The sequence below is a fragment of the Stigmatopora argus genome, chromosome 13 (assembly GCF_051989625.1).
Source record: "Stigmatopora argus isolate UIUO_Sarg chromosome 13, RoL_Sarg_1.0, whole genome shotgun sequence".
In the NCBI taxonomy this organism is placed as follows: Eukaryota; Metazoa; Chordata; class Actinopteri; order Syngnathiformes; family Syngnathidae; genus Stigmatopora; species Stigmatopora argus.
The window spans coordinates 1,107,309-1,126,965 of NC_135399.1; the positions used below are offsets into that span (position 1 = coordinate 1,107,309).

The following is a 19,657-nucleotide window of genomic DNA, read 5'->3' on the forward strand; positions in this document are numbered from 1 at the left end:
TGGCTTGCCTCTTCCTTGCAACTCCCTCAATAGAAGCCTTTAGCTTTTTACCAACCATATTCAATATTGGATGCATGAGATATTTAATGATACAAATGAAAAAGGTTCTTTGCACACTGGAGATACATTCACGCACTTCCGCATTGCAACGAAGAAGGTAGATGCTGGGTGAGCTGATCTCTCACAGCGCCAGGCGTCGGTATTAGCGGCGGAAAGAAGTACTACTCCGAAAAAGACGCGAAATACAAAATTGGACTTGCGAACATTTTTGGACTTAAACGCAATTTGCAGACATGTTCGTATGTACCGTTGTTCGTAAGTTGAATGTTCGTAAGTAGGGGAGCGTCTGTACTTAGTTGTTGTTTTTTTCCTAAGGGCAAGAGCACCCACTAGCGGAAATGGCGCGCTGGATAAAAGCAACCGGTACCCGGTTGTTTATCAGTATGGTGCATTAACCCCAAAAATATGGTAACCTACTATATTTTGTTAAATATATATCTTTAGCGTAATTACCACTAGTTTAAAAACATCGTAAACTATTGTTACTAATGCAATTTACCATACGTTCACTCCGAACAGTTTAAATATAATTTTCACAATCCGAAAACTATTTTTAAACACTGAACCAACCAACCCATGCAAGCACTGAATTTAAGCAAATTACCCTTTGACGGCCTCACTTTTTACATGCAGACACAAACAAGTGCAAGATCTTTCTTGATAGCCTTCCAAAAGACTAATTCAGCAATACAAGCGGGTGAATATCTGGCACTTTTTAACATTAATGTATTATGGCTATTAAGAGGCAGTCATTGTGGATTGTTTGCTTGTACATATTTTAATCAAATTAAATGAACAAGGAGACAATATAGAAATTCGATGCCACTTCTTGCTTGGAAAAAAACAGACTATCAGGGGCGCTCACACTTTTTTGCTCCAAGATCTACTTTTCAATGAGCCAACCTCCCGTGATCTACTTTGTTGTTAGGGTTAGAATTCAGGGATGGGCAAAGCGGTCTTGGAGGGCCATTGTGGGTGCAGCTCTTTGTTCCACAGACCAACAGGGGTTGTGCTGAAACGAGAAGTACCTGAATGCAATCCAATGATTGCACGTCTAACATGCCACATTTGTGGAAAGGTATCATATGACTTACTGCAGGGATGTTCAAACCTTTTTGCTTCAAAATCTACTTTTCAAGGAGTTAACCTTCCACGATCTATCTTTTTTACAGGCCACTGACAAAGCTCAGAAATCATGCAATGATATATACCTCGGGTATCCCGGTGTCGCGAGTGGTTAGCGCGGCAGCCTCACAGCTCTGGGGTCCTGGGTTCAAATCCAGGTCACGTCCATCTGTGTGGTTTGCATGTTCTCCCCGGGCCTGCATGGGTTTCCTACGGGTACTCCGGTTTCCTCCCAAATTCCAAAAACATGCATGATAGGCTGATTGGACACTCTAAATTGCCCCTAGGTATGGGTGTGACTGTGCATGGTTGTTCATCTCCCTGTCCCCTGTGATTGGCTGTCACCGATTGAGGGTGTCCCCCGCCTCTGGCCCAGAGTCAGCTGGGATAGGCTCCAGCACCCCCTGTGACTCTAATGAGGATAAAGCGGCTCAGAAAATGAGATGAGATATATACCTCGTATTAGACTATCAACATGTATGGGAGCATCAGGGAAGGGGGATGAAAAGCTGCTCTCACGTCACGCTAAATCTTACTGCGGTCATAAGAGCCTAGCAAAGGAAATCGACAGAGAGGAGGGATCAAAATGTTATTGTCGTACCTTGGCGATTTACCGGTAGATTGCGATGTAAGTAATGGGCACCCCTGGCCTATATAAAAGGAAGTATATTGCCTCTGCTTGGTTTATCCGACCGCATGGTCTCATGTTAAGGGGAAATGGCATCAGTTAGATTTAAGATAGTCAGCCTTTAAATAACTTTTCCATTCTCCATTTCCAAAACATTATTAGCATGTAACTAACTTTATATAATAAAATATCTTGTTTGTTATTTCCATATTGGATAAGCTATGCATAAATGCAGAGCGCGGCACGTTTGTCGCTTCCCGTGTAGTCGCATCACGTGTGTTGTTATTCGGCGCAATGAGATGAATTTCACATTTTGCCATCGCACCTCGCCTCCCTTGTTTTGCAACTCTTAATCATTTTTGTAAAAATTGTGTTGCTAAAGTTTGAAGTTAAACAACTTTTCATTCCATGTGAGATTTAGTCGGTCCAAGGATAACAACCAGAATGCAACAATCACTTTTCAATTAATTTAATTTTAATTAAAAAAGACAGCAGGGTTTGTCAGAGATGAGAGGGAGTCCAGGTTGAGGGTTCAAGAGCTGACGTCTAAACCTTAAGCATTGAGCATACCTAATGAGCATGCACGTTTGATGCAACTTGAACAAACAAAGATATTTAACAACTGAAACTTTGTTTAAATCTGCTTCAAACCACCTGTGGCTTTAGGTTTGATTGTTAAGTTAAAAAGCAATTGCAATCCTGGTGACTTGGTTGGTTTCTGGACTTTAGCCAACTCACAAAGCACCCCTCACACCATTACATGAGAAACCACCACACCCCAATATATTGAAACATATACATTTTTTTTAAACAAAGTAAATTTACAATACTTGAAGGTGCGGATATATATTTTTTTAATCAGGAGAAATCTAATCACAAATCAAGAATTGTGGTAAAAACATTAACACAAGCTTTAAGTCATTTAAACTTTCTGGAAACTGGCGTGATTAAGCTAGTGACATTTATGTCCATGTTATTATTTAAGTCGGGGGTGGGCAAACCGGTCCTCGAGAGCCGCTGTGGGTGCAGGGTTTTGTTCCAATCGATCCAGCACAGACACTTTGACCAATTAGATTTCTGCAGAAAACAAGAAGTACCTGACTGCAATCCACTGATTGCACTTGTAGGACACCAGATTGGTGAATGTCCTCTTTATGGGTTGGAGTGAAAACCCCCACCCACTGCGGCCCTTTGTGGAATAGTTTGCCCACCCCTGATTTAAGTTAAACATTTGGAATACTGCTGAGACCACTCAGATTGAGCCATGTATGATGCATTCAGTATATAATGATTTCCAACAAATTTATTGGTTATTCTTGTGACAAACAAAAATCTACATGAAACCCATACAAATCGGCATACCCACCTGTCAGCTGGTCATATTCTAACCCCCCCCCCCCCCCCCCCCCCCACACACACACACACACACGCGCACGCACACACAGCTCACTGACCTCAATGCATATCTTACCTGATTTTGGCCTCCCTTTACACTTCCTTCCAGACCTACAAAGATGCAACTTGCCAAGTTAATTCACAATTTGACAGCTAAAGAACATATAATTCATGCAGTTTGGCAACTCTTAATAGGTCACCAAGTTCTCGTCTGAAAAATAATACCTTGTAGTTATTTCTGTGACATGTTTGAGGATTCTGGAGTATTTTAAAACAATGTGGAACAATTAAAAGATGGGGGAGGACAACATAGCAATGGTTCACAAAATTACACTAGAAGGGGTTAACTCTCCACCATACTCCATATGACATAAGACAACAACAGTGGGGTATAAGGGCCTTCCATGGACAGCTTGGGATGAAGGTTTCATTTTAGCAGTTCTAAATTAATTCCAATATGCTTCAGTTCCTCTTAACTATGATGCCATTTTGTGCCAATTTAAGGAAACAAGATCATTGTGAACTTGACACGGACATAAGCTAAACGTACACAAGTACGGACTGTAGAAAACAGATTTTTAAGTCTCTATTGTAATTTGATGCCAATGTTGATACATTTTTCAATCAGAGTGGGGGACATACAAGCTGCACATGAAATCTAACAGTCATCTGAATTAGACGTCACAATTATTCCTTTTCAAAGACTGGTATTGTGTCCCATTTTGTGCCTTTGTAGATGTAAGAGGAATTAAAACGTTTTTATATGACAAGGTAATATCGCATTCTCTACAACAAATGTTCACCCCCACACACCAAAAAAAGAAAATTAAACAATGCATAAACTTGATTATTTTGTGTGTGCGTGTGTGCATGCGTGTGCATGCGTGTGTGCGTGTGTGCGTGTGTAGAAACACAAAAGAATGCGGCAGGGCGTAGTAATTGTCCATTTAAGGTCTTTTTGCTCTTCAGTGCCTGGGGAAGATTTGGACTATTTGTAATTGTAATTTGAAACACTATGCTGCGTGACCTTTCCCTCTTTCTTCATTCAGCACTTCCAAAATGAAGTGAGCAGCTATCATAAGAAGACTGGAGTTGATGAGGATAGCTGGGTGGGGATGAAGGGCAGTGCTCCTTCATTCAGTGGCCTTGAGGGAAAAGGACAGCTTTGGTCTGGACTTGCCCTTGCCAAGGATAATTTTCTGCTCTTCCTTTTGCTGCTTCTGTCGGTCCTGCTCCAGTTTCATGCGCTCTTCGTGAATTTTTCTTTGCTCCTCAACAATGCGCAACTGATCTTCAGCCTGACAAAAATGGAAGGGGGGAAAAAACTGATCAAAAGTTGGAAAATATTTGAACAGATAATAACAGCTAGACAAGACAGGGCAATACCGCACCCTCCATTCAAAGTAATTCAACAGGGAGAAAAATAATAATTAAATTAATCAATAATGTGTGGTTTAATGGTTAGCACCTCGGCCGCACAGTTCTTAGATCGAGGGTTCAATCTTCCTGTTTGCGTGGCTTTTCACGGTTGGTAGGCTGGTTGAACACTATTGCCCCTATGTAAGAGTGTGAGCGTGAATGGTTGTCTATCTCCTTGAGCCCTGTGGTTGGCTGGTGCCCGTAGTTACCTAAGACAGGCTATCCATTAGAGTTTCTCGATATTACTCGATTTGGTAAAAAGTAAAAATTAAAAATAAAACTATATAAATATGAACATGTTTGTTTGGCAAGCTGACGCTACAAACACTGCACGGGTGTCGATTAACTTATGCCAAGATATGCCTGAAGATTACACCTGAACCTATATTGGTTGGGAAATGAAATACAATAATGAATATAATTTAAGAACATTTAGACCAAGAAGAAAATTATTTATAAAACATACAAATCTTTCCAGCAGAATTGATTGATTGGACGTTGATGGTCCGGTTCCGTTGAGCAATAGTGTTTGATTGACGGAATTTTCTTATAGAATTTTATAACCGCTTCGTGCTTTTCCAATTTGCAATGGGATTATAATGTCTTAATACCCAATAATACAAGTTTTTAAGATTTCATAAAGTGCAGTGTGCTTCATGTGTGTTTCCCTCAACCGGCTTCAACCATGCACTGATCTGTTCCTCCTGAAGCAAGAAATCATTAAACGTGCACTTACGCATGGATGCAAGTACCGTATTTTCACACCTATAGGAAGCACTTAAAAGTATAAAATGTTCTCTAAAATGGTCGATGCGCCTTGATTGTGTACTAAATTCAATTTTTTTATGGCCCTGACCGCTTGAGTGACTGTTTTTTATTTGTTGCCAGCACACTAATTATTGCGATCAACCCAGCGGACGTTCACCCTAAAAATAGCCTCCCCGCGCATTCCAAGCATTACGGTAAATCCATTCAAAACATCCGAAGGGAGTGGCCAGGCATTTGACTTCCGTGTGCTCGCAGCACTTTTAACCCTCAAAAACACTCTCAATACTCAAAGAAACAGCACATTAGAGCTATACAGAGAAAATGACAACAGAATGCGGGTGTCAACGCTTGGAAAATGGACTGAAGCCATAGATCGAACACAATTTAGCAGCTTTACTAACGGCTTGGGAGCGATAAATGCCGGATGGCCAACATAGTAGTTCGGGCATGCAGCGTCGCACGAGTTACGTGACGATTTGGAATGAATAGTCGATGCCAATATAACAACCAGGAGAATCAAAGGCTTGGGATTTATGCATGTCGCGAGTTACAATGGATTGTGGATGACTGGGCTCAAGTGTCGGCCAGCACTGTTCGAGCTTTCGCCAAAGCTGGAATCAAGTTCACCTTTGACCTCAAAGCATTATCAAACTTACTTTTGCTCGTGCTGTCTTTAAAAAAACACGCTAGTGCTTAGCCTAACATACGCTAGCAGCTAGCATAACATACACTAGCAGATAACATAACATACGCTAGCATAGCATAGGTACGCTAGCGGCTAGCATAACATACGCTTGCCTAGTGTCATGCTAGCGCCTTATGGGACGAGGCGTCCAATTTATTGACAAAAAACAGAAAACATTCAGCAAATGAGACTGCACCCTTTCACAGGGTGCGTTTTATAGGTTTGAAAATACGGTATTTGCCCCACTGTATCAGCCTTGATATCTGCGTGTCTCATGCTACTATTGCACCCAGAGACTTGGTGAATGCTATACCGGTACGGACATACTTCCTGGTTGTGCTTACATTACTTCCTTTTTGAAAGGAAATTGTACATTTATGAAATAAACCAAATTTCCGCTGTTTTTTTTCTTTTTATTTCTTCTTTCGAAAGTGAAATGCAGTAATATGAAGCATCGAAAAAAATCGAGACACTGCGACATTAGAAGCAATTTGGCCGCCACAACATCTTAAACTTCTGGTAAGAAAATTGTAATTTCTGTCATTGAAGCGCATCAGGTTCTCATTAAGACAGACTTATTTCTTTTTTCAAATTGAATAATTTGATATTTTGCATTTACAAAGACAGGCATATTATATATATGATATTGACCTGAATCCTTTGCTTTTGATTCATACAGTATCTCAGACATACCTTGTGCAATGATTTTTCTTAACATTTTCCCTTCAAAGTAACACAATTGTACTCCCTATTAAAACCATGAATTTGGAGGTGAAAAGTGTGAATCAGGGGGCGGCTTATACGCGAGAAATTGTAAAATGCAACAATTTTAAGGCCATTTTAAGGGTGCGGCTTTTACGCGGCGGTGGCTTATACGGCATTTGCGCAAAATCGAGGGAAGACTAATTAATTCTCGTACTTTAACAAATTTTCTGTCAGAATATTACAATGTATGTAGATAATTTCCCACAGTTAGGAATAACTGACATTAACTATGTAAAAAAAATGTAATTCTCTAAAATGGACAGACCACCCAGTCAGTTCGGCTTGTGTACGCATTAAATTCAAAATTCTGTGGCATGAAAAGAGCATGTACCAATGGGAACGTATTTAAGTAAGCATTTTGCAAAACAATATCGGTTTAACCCCTAAAAATGACACCCGCAAAGAGATACGCTTCGACAGTTCAAACTGGAAGCTATATGCTACGCAGAGGAACATGGAAATCGAACTGCATCAAGGCAACTCAACAACGAGCCCAGGGTTCGTAAGTGGAGGAAGCTGGAAAATCAGCTTTGACAGTTTTCTCGGATATAAGGCAAACGGGTTGGGAGCGATGGGTGTCCGATGGAAAACAGTTATATACAAAGATTGGCAGGTAGTGTCGGGCAAGTGAGGCAGTGATTTGTGAATGCATTATGGATAACTGGGCCAAAGTATCACTAGCAAGGAGAGCTTGCGCCAAAGCCACCGGCATCACTTTTGCGGAAGCCCGTGGCGCGGGGACAACTCTGACAGACAGTGAGATGGAACAGTGTGTTGGATTGCAAACCTGCTCACTTGGCCAAACTCTATGTCGCATTCAGAAGATAGGGATTGATGGATTTGTTAGGTGTTTGAATGCTTTGACTTATATTAACGTGAGTACACATTACGTCAATATAGCACAATCAAACTCAATTTTGTCCTGCAACCTATTTTAAAACAGGCTAGCATGCATGCTAGCACTAACATATGCTACGCCCATTGATCCAAAGCGACTTGTATATGGCTCAAATACAGAAATTGCACTCGCAATTGAGAGCGCCCTTTAACTACGTGAACCCTATAGGCGAAACAATACGGTATTGTGGCACATGGTATTGGCAGCTTGCACATCTGGAAACGCCTTGTCAATACACAAAGGTATAATCAGGTTCTAGAACAATATATGTTCACATTCAGACACTGTCTCTTACAGAGAAGAACTTGCATTTTTTTCAACATGATAATGCCAGACCATGCAGCATTAATTACAACATTATGGCTGAGTAGCAAAAGGATACAGGTTTTGAAATACAAATAACATGTGGTGTAATGTAAAGATGACGGTGGAGACAAAGAAGGCAGACAGTTGAACATCTAGAGCAGGGGTGGCGAACACGCAGCTCCCAGGCAAAATGAATGCGGCTCTTTGCTTCTGATCATATATTGTATATACAGTCGTACCTCTACTTACGAAATTAATTGGTTCAAAGACTTTTTTCGTAACTTAAAAATTTCGTAAGTAGAAGTGTACTTTATATGTAAATTCTCTAATTCTTTCCACGGTCCTCACACAACTACTAACTAAACACTTTAAAATTGGTCAAAGTGTCCCAATTTTGTATGAAAGATGTGAGGAAACACAAAAATGAGAGAACTTTATAAGGAAATGATTTATTAATGTCTTAAAATAAATAAAGCATATGAAAATGTGCCCTGCGCCGCTGAAATATCTCCCTCCGCGGCCGTTATAGATGTAATATCCGTGTTTGTCAGCCAGATGGTGGCAATATCCTATTCTACTAGGGCCGAAAGCCGTCCACTCTGTAGTACATTTTAGACTTTTACATGTGCCCTGTGTGTGTGAAAATATGCGGCACATTGCATTTGTAGTTTTTAACTGCTTAATAAGGGGAATTCAAAATAAAATAACAGATGAGGAAATGCATTTACTTTTTTCGTACCTTAGATCTTTTTCACATCGAGTCACTCATTTGCATAAAACATTTCGTAACCTGAAACTTTCGTACCCAAAGGCATTCATAAGTAGAGGTATGACTGTACTGTGGCCACATTTCATGTTTCTCTTATTTTTATCCTATCTTAAAAAACATATTATAGTTATAAAATATTTTTTTATTATTCATTTTTTCAAGATGGCACCATTAGGCGGCAGTAGTTCTGGCCACTCTTATTTATTTTTCGTGTTTTACAGCCAATCATTTTTTTTATTACATTTAATTATTTCTTAATAAATTCCTTTTTACTTTACTTTGTACGTTATACTTTTTACTTTAATGTTTTTACAACTTTCTTTGTTCTATTAGCCGGGCTTCTTTCTGCTACTTTTTTTGGAAACATTCAGCCATGTCTACACTGTCATACACATGGGATTAGCTGTGAACAATACGCAGCAGAAGGAGCAACACCTCGTTGCCGCTGGAAATCCGGAACTGGAAAAAAGGTGCTGGGAGAAGAAGCGACGCTTCAGACCAATCATTCCATCTATTATTATGAGGAAAGTGAGATCCGTCCCCGATAAGTTGGAAGAGATGTCGGCGCTTACCAGGACGGAAACGGAGTTGAAGGGTTGTACTGTCACTGTTGATTCTTCAGCTCCAGACTACTGAGGGACTGTGCGGATAAACTTGGAAGAGTGACTCTGCATATTTTCATCCTCGGTCTTAGTCTGCAGAAGTTCCCCATCTTGTAGAAGACTTCCTGTGTGTGGTTCCAGTTTTAACCAACTCTACAATGTCTTTTTTTTGTGTCTGTATCCGTTTTTGCTACTGCAACCAAGATGGCGCCGCTCAAGTGGCAGCCGCTAGCGGTAGCTCCGTCCGCTCTTGCTCGTTTTGTTTTTGCTGCTTTTCTATCTTTTTTAATTGCATTTTAATATTTCTTAATGCTTTCCCATATACTTTGCTTTGATTTGTACTTTGTGATTTTTGCTTTGTTGTTCTGCGACCTTTGCGACTCGACCCTACCCGTCACGTGGCTTGGTTTCTTTGTGCTAGTCCTAGACGTCTTTGGAGCTGTTCAGCCGTGCCTCCGCTGTCATTCACGCAGGATCAGGTGTGAGCAGTGGACGATAGTGCCGGGAGAAGAGGCAACGCTCCAGACCGAGCATTCCATCATTGTTATGGGAGCGTGAGATCTCTCCCGGGTCAGATGGAGGAGCTGCTGGGCTGCTTGTATGCTTTGAAGCCCCCACCGGCCTCTCCGCTACTGCTGATTAGGTGATAGGACAGTTTAGGAGGATCTAGCCAAGGAAGATGATCTTTAAAACCTCTAGACTACTGAGGGACTATGCGGTAACCTCAGTCTCAGTCTGCAGAAGGTCCCCACCTTGTGGACTTCCTGGGTGTGGCTCCAGTTTTTTACCTAGGTCTACAATGTCTTGTGTGTCTTGTGTCTGTCTTGCTACTGCAACCAAGAAATTTCCCGAATACGGGATGAAATAAAGTTCTAATCTAATTTGGTAGATTGGATTTTTTATGATGATTCTAACATAAGGTGTGGCTCTTTGACTCACTGTTTAAAATGTTGGCTCTTTGTGTCCAACTTGTTCACCACCCCTGATCGAGAGGAAGTCTCAGAATGGTGAAAATTATAGTGGACGAACTTTGGAGATTAGTTGACACCATGATTTTTTTGTCCTTTAAAAGGATAAATTTTCAATGATACTGTACAGGTTTATAATTTGACTCAAAAGGTTTCACCGCCTCTCACTCAGGACTGGTAGTCAGAAGGTCGAGTAATCACAATTAACAATCCAGCATCGGCTCGATTATTTTTACATTGGAATACGACTAAAAAAAATGGGGGTTGTATTATTTTCAGTCTAGACATCTTACTCATTCACAACGCTACATGGCGTTATATATCTTTAAAGCAAATGCTGAACTTAACTCCCTAGGCCAAAGCAAACCCTTGTCACGAAGAAAAACAAAAAACAAAAAGTGCAGTAGCACAGAGAAGAAAAATAAAAAATAGCGGTAAGAAAGAAAAGAGAGGAAAAGAAGAGAAGAGATAAATGGAGAAATGTAGTGACCATCTGGAGAGAAGTGGGTTGAAAAGTGACCGTTAACCGGCAGCTGAAGAGAAGTTATGATGCAAACTTCAAGATGATGGTGATAAATGAGGCAGTCTTCAAACAATTGTACAGTGGCTGTGAAATATGGTGTCACAAAGTGTAATGTACGGAGATGGAGAGCTCAAAAAGATCGCCTAAAAATGCTCTCAGAAAAAAGCTTTCAGTTGTCCTCAGAGCGGCGGCTTCGAAGAGCTCAACAGGAGGCTGTTTGCGTACGTGAACGAAAAACAAAAGGTCGGGATGCCAATCAGAAGAGCCGTCATTCAGCTCAAAGCCGTGGAAATAGCCAAAGAGCTAAACATACCCACTGCTGACTTCAATGCAAGCCTCGGCTGCTGTAAAACAATGATGCGGTGGAACGGACCAATACTGTAACGCAGAACAAGTCTAGCCCAGCACCTTAAGAGAAGCTGTTGTATTTTCAACGCTACGTGATAAACTTTAGGAAAAATCACTCTTACCCACTGGATCAGATTGGCAATGCTGATCAGACACCTGTGTTTTTTTGACATGCCAACACCTGTCACTGTACACAAAGGTGAGAAATCTGTTGTTTTAAAATCTGGAAATGAGAAGAGGTCCGTTACCGTCATGTTAGCCTGCCTCGCAGAGGAAACCAAACTCCCTACCTATGTGATTTTAAAACGTAAGACAGTACCTAAGGAGGCTATGCCAGCTGGCATTATTGTAAGTGCACAGGAAAAAGGCTGGATAGAAAGCTTGTAGTGGACTAGCTCAAGGTTATGTTCAGAAAAAAGGGGAATATGCTGATTTGGATGCATTTTGTGGACACTTGTCTGATCCAGTCAAAAACACAAGAGAAGGCGATGAACGGCGACTTGGTGATCATTCCGGGGGAAATGACAAGTCAGCTGCTGGTGTTAGATGTTGTGGTCAACAAACCACTCAAAGACAATCTGCGAAAGAAATACACAGTGGCTCCTGTCTGGTGATCACGCGCTCACACCGACTTTAAAGATTCAGGTGCATCCGGTAGGTTTGCCCTGTGAGTGGATCCTTCTAAGCATGGGATGCAGTTTCCTCAAAGGGTTTAAAAAATGTTGCATATCAAATGCCCTGGACGCCATTGAAGATGACGTGCTATGGGAGGAGCCAGAGGATGGGAGTGAGGACAGTGACACTGAGCACAGCGAAGAAGACGATGTTTGTGAGGAATGTTCTGCCATGACAGATCTCAGCAACACAAGTTTAAATCAGTTTGCATTATTTTATTGCAATGTTTTTCCATATTCAGATTTGTTTCAAGACTCTATTATATTGTTATATGTTTCAGATGTACTGTAATTATTTTCTGTATAAAAATTAAATTTGGTGTTCAAAAAGTCTTTTGACAAATTTGAGTCTTGAAAGAGAGGGGGTCGGCTAATATTCGAGCCAATATGGTAATTCCGATTTGCAAAGTAGTACAGACGCTCCCCTACTTACGAACGAGTTAGGTTCGGAGCGATTGTTCATAAGTTGAATTTGTTCGTAAGTTGCTCAGTGCTATATTTTGTATTATAATTTATGTTTAAGGCATATATATAAGTATATTGAAGCCTATATAAGTATATTGAAGGTTTATATAAGTGCATTTGTATTTTTAAGGCTTGTATGAGTAACACGCATTGGTTTGTACTGAAAAAAACATTTAATAAAATGGAGAGAATACATACAGTACTGTATACATACATTAGAGAGAGAGATTTACTAGAAACTGGCCGAAAGAAGCTATCTAATGACGATTGCAGTTTTCTTTTTTTCATCATAAATGATGCGGTAGCACTGTATGGCATCATTCAATTGATTTGCAAACTTTGTGCAACGTTCAATATCTGGGTCCTGCTGATCGATCTTTATGTTTATAAATGGTACTGACGGTCGAACGATTCAAGTTGTATTCCCGTGCAACGCTCACCACTTTGTCACGCGCATCAAGCTTTGTTATTATTGCCACTCATTTCAAATGAAATGGCTTGCCTCTTCCTTGCACCTCCCTCAATAGAAGCCTTTCGCTTTTCACCAACCATATTGAATAATGGATGCACGAGATATTTATTGATAAAAATGAAAAAGGTTCTTTGCGCACTGGAGACACGTTCACGCACTTCCGCATTGCAACGAACTGGGCAGAGGAAGGTGGATGCTGGGTGAGCTGAGCTCTCACAGCGCCAGGCGGCGGAAAGAAGCACTACTCGGAAAAAGGCGCGCAATACAAAATCGAACTTACGAACATTTTTCGACATAAACGCAATTTGCAGACATGTTCGTATGTACCGTTGTTCGTAACTTGAATGTTCGTAAGTAGGGGAGCGTCTGTATTATGCAAAGATGTGTGAGGCGAATGAATTATAATGGAGGTCGATCAATATGGGATTTTGAGGACGATGCCGAGATCTAAAAAAATGTTGGGCCGATTGCCAAATCCAAAGTCGATATCCTTTTTTCTTAAAAAAAAAAAAAAAAAACAGTTATGAAAGGCAATTTTAAAAAATAGCATGGTGCAAAAAAAGGCCTTTATGATACTGACAGGGATGCTCCTAATTGTAGTGGATGTCTGTACACAATCCAGTAAGGCCAAACTGTTAAACAAAAAGCATGTTTCCAAAGGATCATTACTCACGATTTCAAAAGCGGTGGTTTGATAATTTCAAGTTTCTTAAATTCTCCCCTAAAAATAAACAAATAAAACAGTAACCTGAAAAATTATACCCGTGAAAATTTTATTTCAAACGTTTTGACGTCAAGTATTACTGACAAACATATCAATGATCAGAATAGAAAAAAACAACACCACCACATGAAATTAGGTAATTCAAACTGTAAACTGAAAAGTGGTTTAGTTCAAATTGCTTGTTCAAGTATCTAAGAAAAACAATTTTTACAGAATAGAAAAACATGCCACATTTTGAAGAAAAAAAAGTTTAAGATTACAATATTTCATCTGCTCCCATGCTTACACCCCAAATACCGCTCTTTGGTTTCTTTGGATTGGCTGGGTAAAATGATACAATTCTGCTTTGGTTATGTTCCTATAAAAAGCAAATTGTTAATATTAATTTAAAAAATAGCAGCAGTTTGTGCTATTACGAAGATAGCGAATAAATAACTTATTTAAATAATGTGTTTTGCGATATTGATGTGATTTATTTGTTGGTAGAATATAGCTAAAACATAAGTCATTGTTTTTTCCTCATTAGATAAAATATGAATAATCTTACAAAGGATCCTATTTGCCAAGAAATATTAGTTACATTAAATATGCTTTCTCCCCAACTCCAAATCAATCAAACGAAGCAAACTATGGGGACTTCAACTACACATTTGTGTGCATTGAATCACTTCAGCATTAAATAAAATGTCTGAAACAATGCAAATAGTGTTTCCCCGCGTTTGATGACTATGACGTTCAGTTCGCCACAATCACACTTAGTGTGAGGGTTACTTGACACTTTGCAGAAGGCTGTGAACTATTTTCAATTTGACTCAGTCTGATTTTCTCGTTAGCAAGCAGAACATTACTTTGATCTAAAAAAATTCCCAAGTGGACATAGGTTCAGCTTATCAATTGACATCAACACACCGGCTGCTCAACGCAATACTTTGGAAGAATATACATTTTGGACCCTTCAGTGACTGCGTCTCACTCTCGTTGCTGCCGAGGCATAACACAGTAATGACCTTAAGAAGCTAAATCAACAGCGCATATATATTTTTTTAATAAAATTTTTAAAAAAATCTTACCAAGTGTCTTGTTGTGGGTTAGTGTTGCAGGCTGTCTCATTCCGGGGTCTTTCGATCAGTACAGCAGCTGCAGTTGCCCGTATAAATGCCTGATCAAAATGACTTTGATCCGCTTTAGTTTTGTTTATCGGACGATGTTGGATGAAGTACATATATCAATTATGAGCGCCAATTCTATGCACAATTTATACAAACTACCAACAGCATGGCAGTGGCATTAACTCCTATTAAATATTGAGGATGTGAATAGTTAATAATGTTTTTACAGCCCTTGTACAGAACATGGAAAAACAAGTATCAATTTATTGATCAGAAAATTCGAAGTCAAGGGAAAAAAACAGCCTACCAGCTTTGCTTGGGCCTCCGCAATCTTACGGTTATTCTCCTCCAAGATTTTTTCTAGCTCCTCCCTCTTAGATTTTTCTTCCTCCTAGATGGGTGACACGATGAAATGTTAGCCCACAAAGCGTCCAATAGCTGCTCCGGTCTTTGTATCCTTGCAAATGCAACACACACAGGCACACCCATTTCACTTTTTCCAACACAGAATTTTTTTCAGTCCTTTGTGCTTGACCACAGGGTGACAATCTTTGCAACTACCCAGAATTGTTCTAAATTTAGTGGGGTCACAAAAGGAACCACTTTTCCCTCCCACTAAATTTGTTATTAGCCTTTTAGACACGTTAAATTCAACCCTATGAGAGTCATTCTGTGGTTTTGTGAAATAATTAGCAGTTTGAAAATGATTCAGTGGGGTCGCACTCATCACACAATGAATAAGGAAGATTGAAATATATCCTAAAGGAATATACAGAATATGTTCTAAGCAAGAAAAATATAAAGTAAAATAGGGAATAATTTTGGCTCACCAATGCATGTATACCTACGTATTTTCCATGCCTGTGTACCTACACAACTGGTGAAAGCATTCCGCATAAAACAGTTGTATATTTACTGTCTCGTCCGGACTGTGTAGCCCCTGCAGAGAGAGAAACGCTCCTGGGGTAGGTGTTGGTATGTTGGAAGGTATGAGGGACTCTGCCAGACCGCACCCACGGTATTCCTCTGATATCTGATTGAAACCGTTTTCTGCACTGCTGAGCCTGCAGCCACAGCTCACATTCATGTATTCTTTTTTTGTTTCTCAGCTGTGGCACAGCCCAGGATGTTGGCAGAGTGAAGGAGTGCAGCACAACGAGGAAGTTGCGTGTATTCAAGAAGGACCGGACCATAGTAACACTTACAGAACAGGACACAAGTCACCGGTGAGCTGAAAGGCTGCAGGCCAGCTCAGGTCAAGTGCTATTTAGGAAGGTGGTAACAAATAACAATATCAATCTTTACAAACAACCCTATAGAAGAAGCAAGTTATGAGCAGAAAATCAGTACACACGTTTTTCTAAGTAGGTAAAAATTGTCATCTGTATTATAAATAGGCAAATGGAAAAATGTTGAGTTAATAGTGTACATGATCAAATGTATTGGTATAAGAATCAAACAACATTGTAAAAAGGACTTGAAATCAAAGATTGCCATGAAAACATGTGCTTTTGTAGGGCGGGGGTACAGTGATGTGAACCCTGGACTGATAAAGCATGTGGTTCGAACACTTGAGCTGAGCTTGTTTTAGTTTTTTGTGCATGCACCTTCAAACATAAATTAATGTAAATGGAGTTAAGAGACAGTGCAGGCTAACAGCATTCACCCAAGATGTCATGCCGCACATGTCACCGTGTGAAAGAAACTTGTTCAGGCCTCTTTATACTCTTACGGCCATGATCAGCCAATTTGTAACACTTGTCACGCACACTCCACAAATTGTCACTGCGGATAGAATGTTGTGGAGATAATGTGATTATTAATAAAATATGCATACATTCGATTGAGAAGAAAAGGCGGGACTCCTGGGAATGCTGGCAGCTGCAAAATCCCTCTATGGTCGCTGTTTCTTAAAGGCTGATTTCAAAATCAGATTTAATCAAAAGAGCAAACGGAATTGGTAATACAATGGTGAACTAGCTCCACCCCGTGTCATCAGAGCCATTACTAGCTATAGTGACCGACACCTTTAACATGGAAGTAAGCAACAGCATATATTACAAACAGGTGATTTGGGTTGTGCTAGAGGAGAGTAAGTAAAGGCAAACTCTGCAAGATAGTCATACCAACATCACCAAGGTCTCAAGGAATGACGTCTTTCGACCTGTAGATGACGCAAATGAAAATAGTTTCTTAACGACCCTACTTTAATTTTAAAATGATATGAAAAAAAATTCAAAATTCTTCATATGAATTTCCCGGTAAAATCAATGCTGTAACATATAGTGCTTGGGTGAGAGTAGAAATGTAGTCTTGATGCATATTTTAAGACGGATATCACAATACAAAATTCTTTCAAATGTTTCCCAACAACTTTCCAAATGCTGGTAACAAGGTAGTTCCAATTAGTACTAGGCAATATGGAAAAACTATATATACAGTAATAACTTGACATATGAGTGCCCCAACATACGAGCAAGTTGAGATACGAGTAAAATATTGAGCAAATATTTACCTTGAGATACAAGACAAATTTTGATATACGAGCATAAAGCTGCTACTTATGAGAACAAGAAATTTAACGAATACGGGATGAATGAAGTTATCCAATCCAATCATCTCGCCGCAACTCCCTCGTGTAAATGTCTATGAGCACTGGGCGGAGCGTTGCATTTTTTCAGTGTTTTTTTCCCGCGTTAGTCAGTGCAGAATAGTGTACGCGTGGCAGAGCTTGCTCATCAATACAAGAGGAGTATACAGTGGTACCTCGACATACGATCGTAATCCGTTCCGAGACTGAGATCGTATGACGAGCTTCTCGTAACTCGAGCGGACGTTTCCCATTGAAATGAATGGAAAACAAATTAATTTGTTCCAACCCTCTGAAAAAACACCAAAAACAGGATATTGGATTGGAAAAAATGTCTTATTTCTTCTAATTCGCTATCTATTAACAAAGTAACACAGAACTAGTGGTTTAATAGTAATAAAATGTGTTTAATCTAACTAAAATTGGGCGGATTTCGCCGACGGGAGACAGACGCACAGAGGGGGCGGGGGTTTCGTTTTTTTTTCACAACGCAATCGTAAACGGAACAAACAAATTTAAATGAACTTGGATTAATATATACAGACACTCAAACATACGTTTAATGTAACTTTACACAAAACTGAATTCTAATTTTGTTGTAATCTTTTGTTACCTTCGTTTTTCGGGTTGGAGGTTTGCCACGCCTCCACCCTCACGTTCGCTATCGATGGGCTGTTTGCTGTTGTACTACGTATTCCCTTCAAAATATTCCGAAAATGATTCACACAAATGTCCTCACAATAGGATAACCCACGACCACTTGCCAATGAGAAATAGTCTTGTAGTACATTTTAGCGATCGCTCCGCTGCTCATGAAGACCGGCTCGCAACTCCCTCGTTGTAATGGCTCTGGTCGCAACCGCTTTGAACGGCGCCTATGAGAGAGCGTTGCGACCAGAAATATTACAAAGAGGGAATTGCGAGCCAGTGCCGCTGATGTTCTTAGGGGCAGCGAACGAGAAGTAATATAATACTCCTCGTATTAGATAATAAAAATAACAGGAAATGCAACAGCTGAGCTTACCCACGTATTGATTGTGGGTAATGAAGTTTCATTCTGAGAAAGAGTGCCATTGCCTATCGGCGTTGTGTGCACGAGTATACTTCATTACCCAGAAAGCCCTCTTTTTGCCTGCGCATGCGTGTTGTGCGTTTCCTGGTCGATGCGTAGGAGAAACTCGTCTGAAATAATCGTTCAGTGCTCGTAGATATTGTTATACGCGAAATATGCAAAAAAGAGAGTGCCATGGCCCCCTGGCTTGGTCGTATCACGAAATTTTGATTGTATCTCAGGCGAATTATTCGATCGAAATTTCCGTCGTAAGACGAGAATGTCGTATGAAGAGCGGTCGTATGACGAGGTACCACTGTACTACTTCCTGTTGGCAAGTGGTCTTGTGTTATCCTATTGTGAGGACATTTGTGTGCATCATTTTCGAAATATTTTGAAGGGAAGACAAAAGAAACAACCCTTGATTGGTTCCTTTTAAAAACTGCAGCTGAAAGTCAGGGTGGAGGCGGGGCAAATAGAGGCAAGAGAAGAAAGGTATAAAAATGTTAAACTAAATTAGAATTAAGTTTAGTGTAAAGTTGGATTCAACTTATTTTTTAGTCTGTCTGTATCATAAACCAAGTTCATTTAAATTTGTTTGTTATATTACGAGCGCATTGCCGTGCAAAACGTCTCTCTTTCTCTGTCCCTCTCTCTCCCCTCCACGAAATCTGTCTAAATTTAGTACTATTAAACATCATAACTACTAGTTATTTGTTACTCTGTTAAAAATGGCGAATTAGAACAAATAAAAATGTTTCAATCGATCATCAAGATAGAGGTATTTCTTTTTTCAAATTGAATAATTTTCTATTTTGCATTTACAAAGACAGGCTTATTAACTTATGATATTGACCCTAATAATTGATTCATACAGTATCTCAGAAATACCACGTGTGACTTTTCTTCAGATTTTCCCTTCAAAGTAACATATTTGTACTCCCTATTAAAACCATAAATATGGAGGTGGAAATTGAGAATCAGGGGGCAGCTTATACGCGAGAAATTGTAAAATTCAACAATTTTAAAGTTTTTATTAAGGATAAATATAAAATTAGCTAATTAATTCTACCAGCACAGTGAAAGTGGTGCAATATAATGATAAATAATTTCAAGTACGAATAAACAGTAGTTGTTAAATATTTAGATGGTTTAGTAGTAATTTTATTAGAATACTAGTGATACCCTTGCTATATTTAATACGTGGATTTTGGAGCTGACAAGTTGTGGCATATAAGGGTCAATATGTTTTGGTGTTACAGCCTTACCTTGAGATACGAGCTTAATGTGTTCCGGGACTGAGCTCGTATGTC

The 19,657-nt window shown here is 39.8% G+C and overlaps 1 protein-coding gene across 1 annotated transcript in view; it reads right to left on the reverse strand.

Moving 5' to 3' along the window:
- Positions 1-3,779: 3,779 nt before the first annotated feature.
- LOC144087363 (arginine and glutamate-rich protein 1-B-like) overlaps positions 3,780-19,657 on the reverse strand; it is a 37,608-nt gene continuing 21,730 nt past the window's right edge. Inside the window, exons 3-4 of the mRNA XM_077617812.1 lie at positions 15,011-15,094; positions 3,780-4,506 (exon numbers count right to left, since the gene is read on the reverse strand). Of these exons, the coding sequence (XP_077473938.1) occupies positions 4,342-4,506; positions 15,011-15,094 (249 nt within the window). The 3' untranslated portion in view covers positions 3,780-4,341. The remainder of the gene's footprint in view (positions 4,507-15,010; positions 15,095-19,657) is intronic.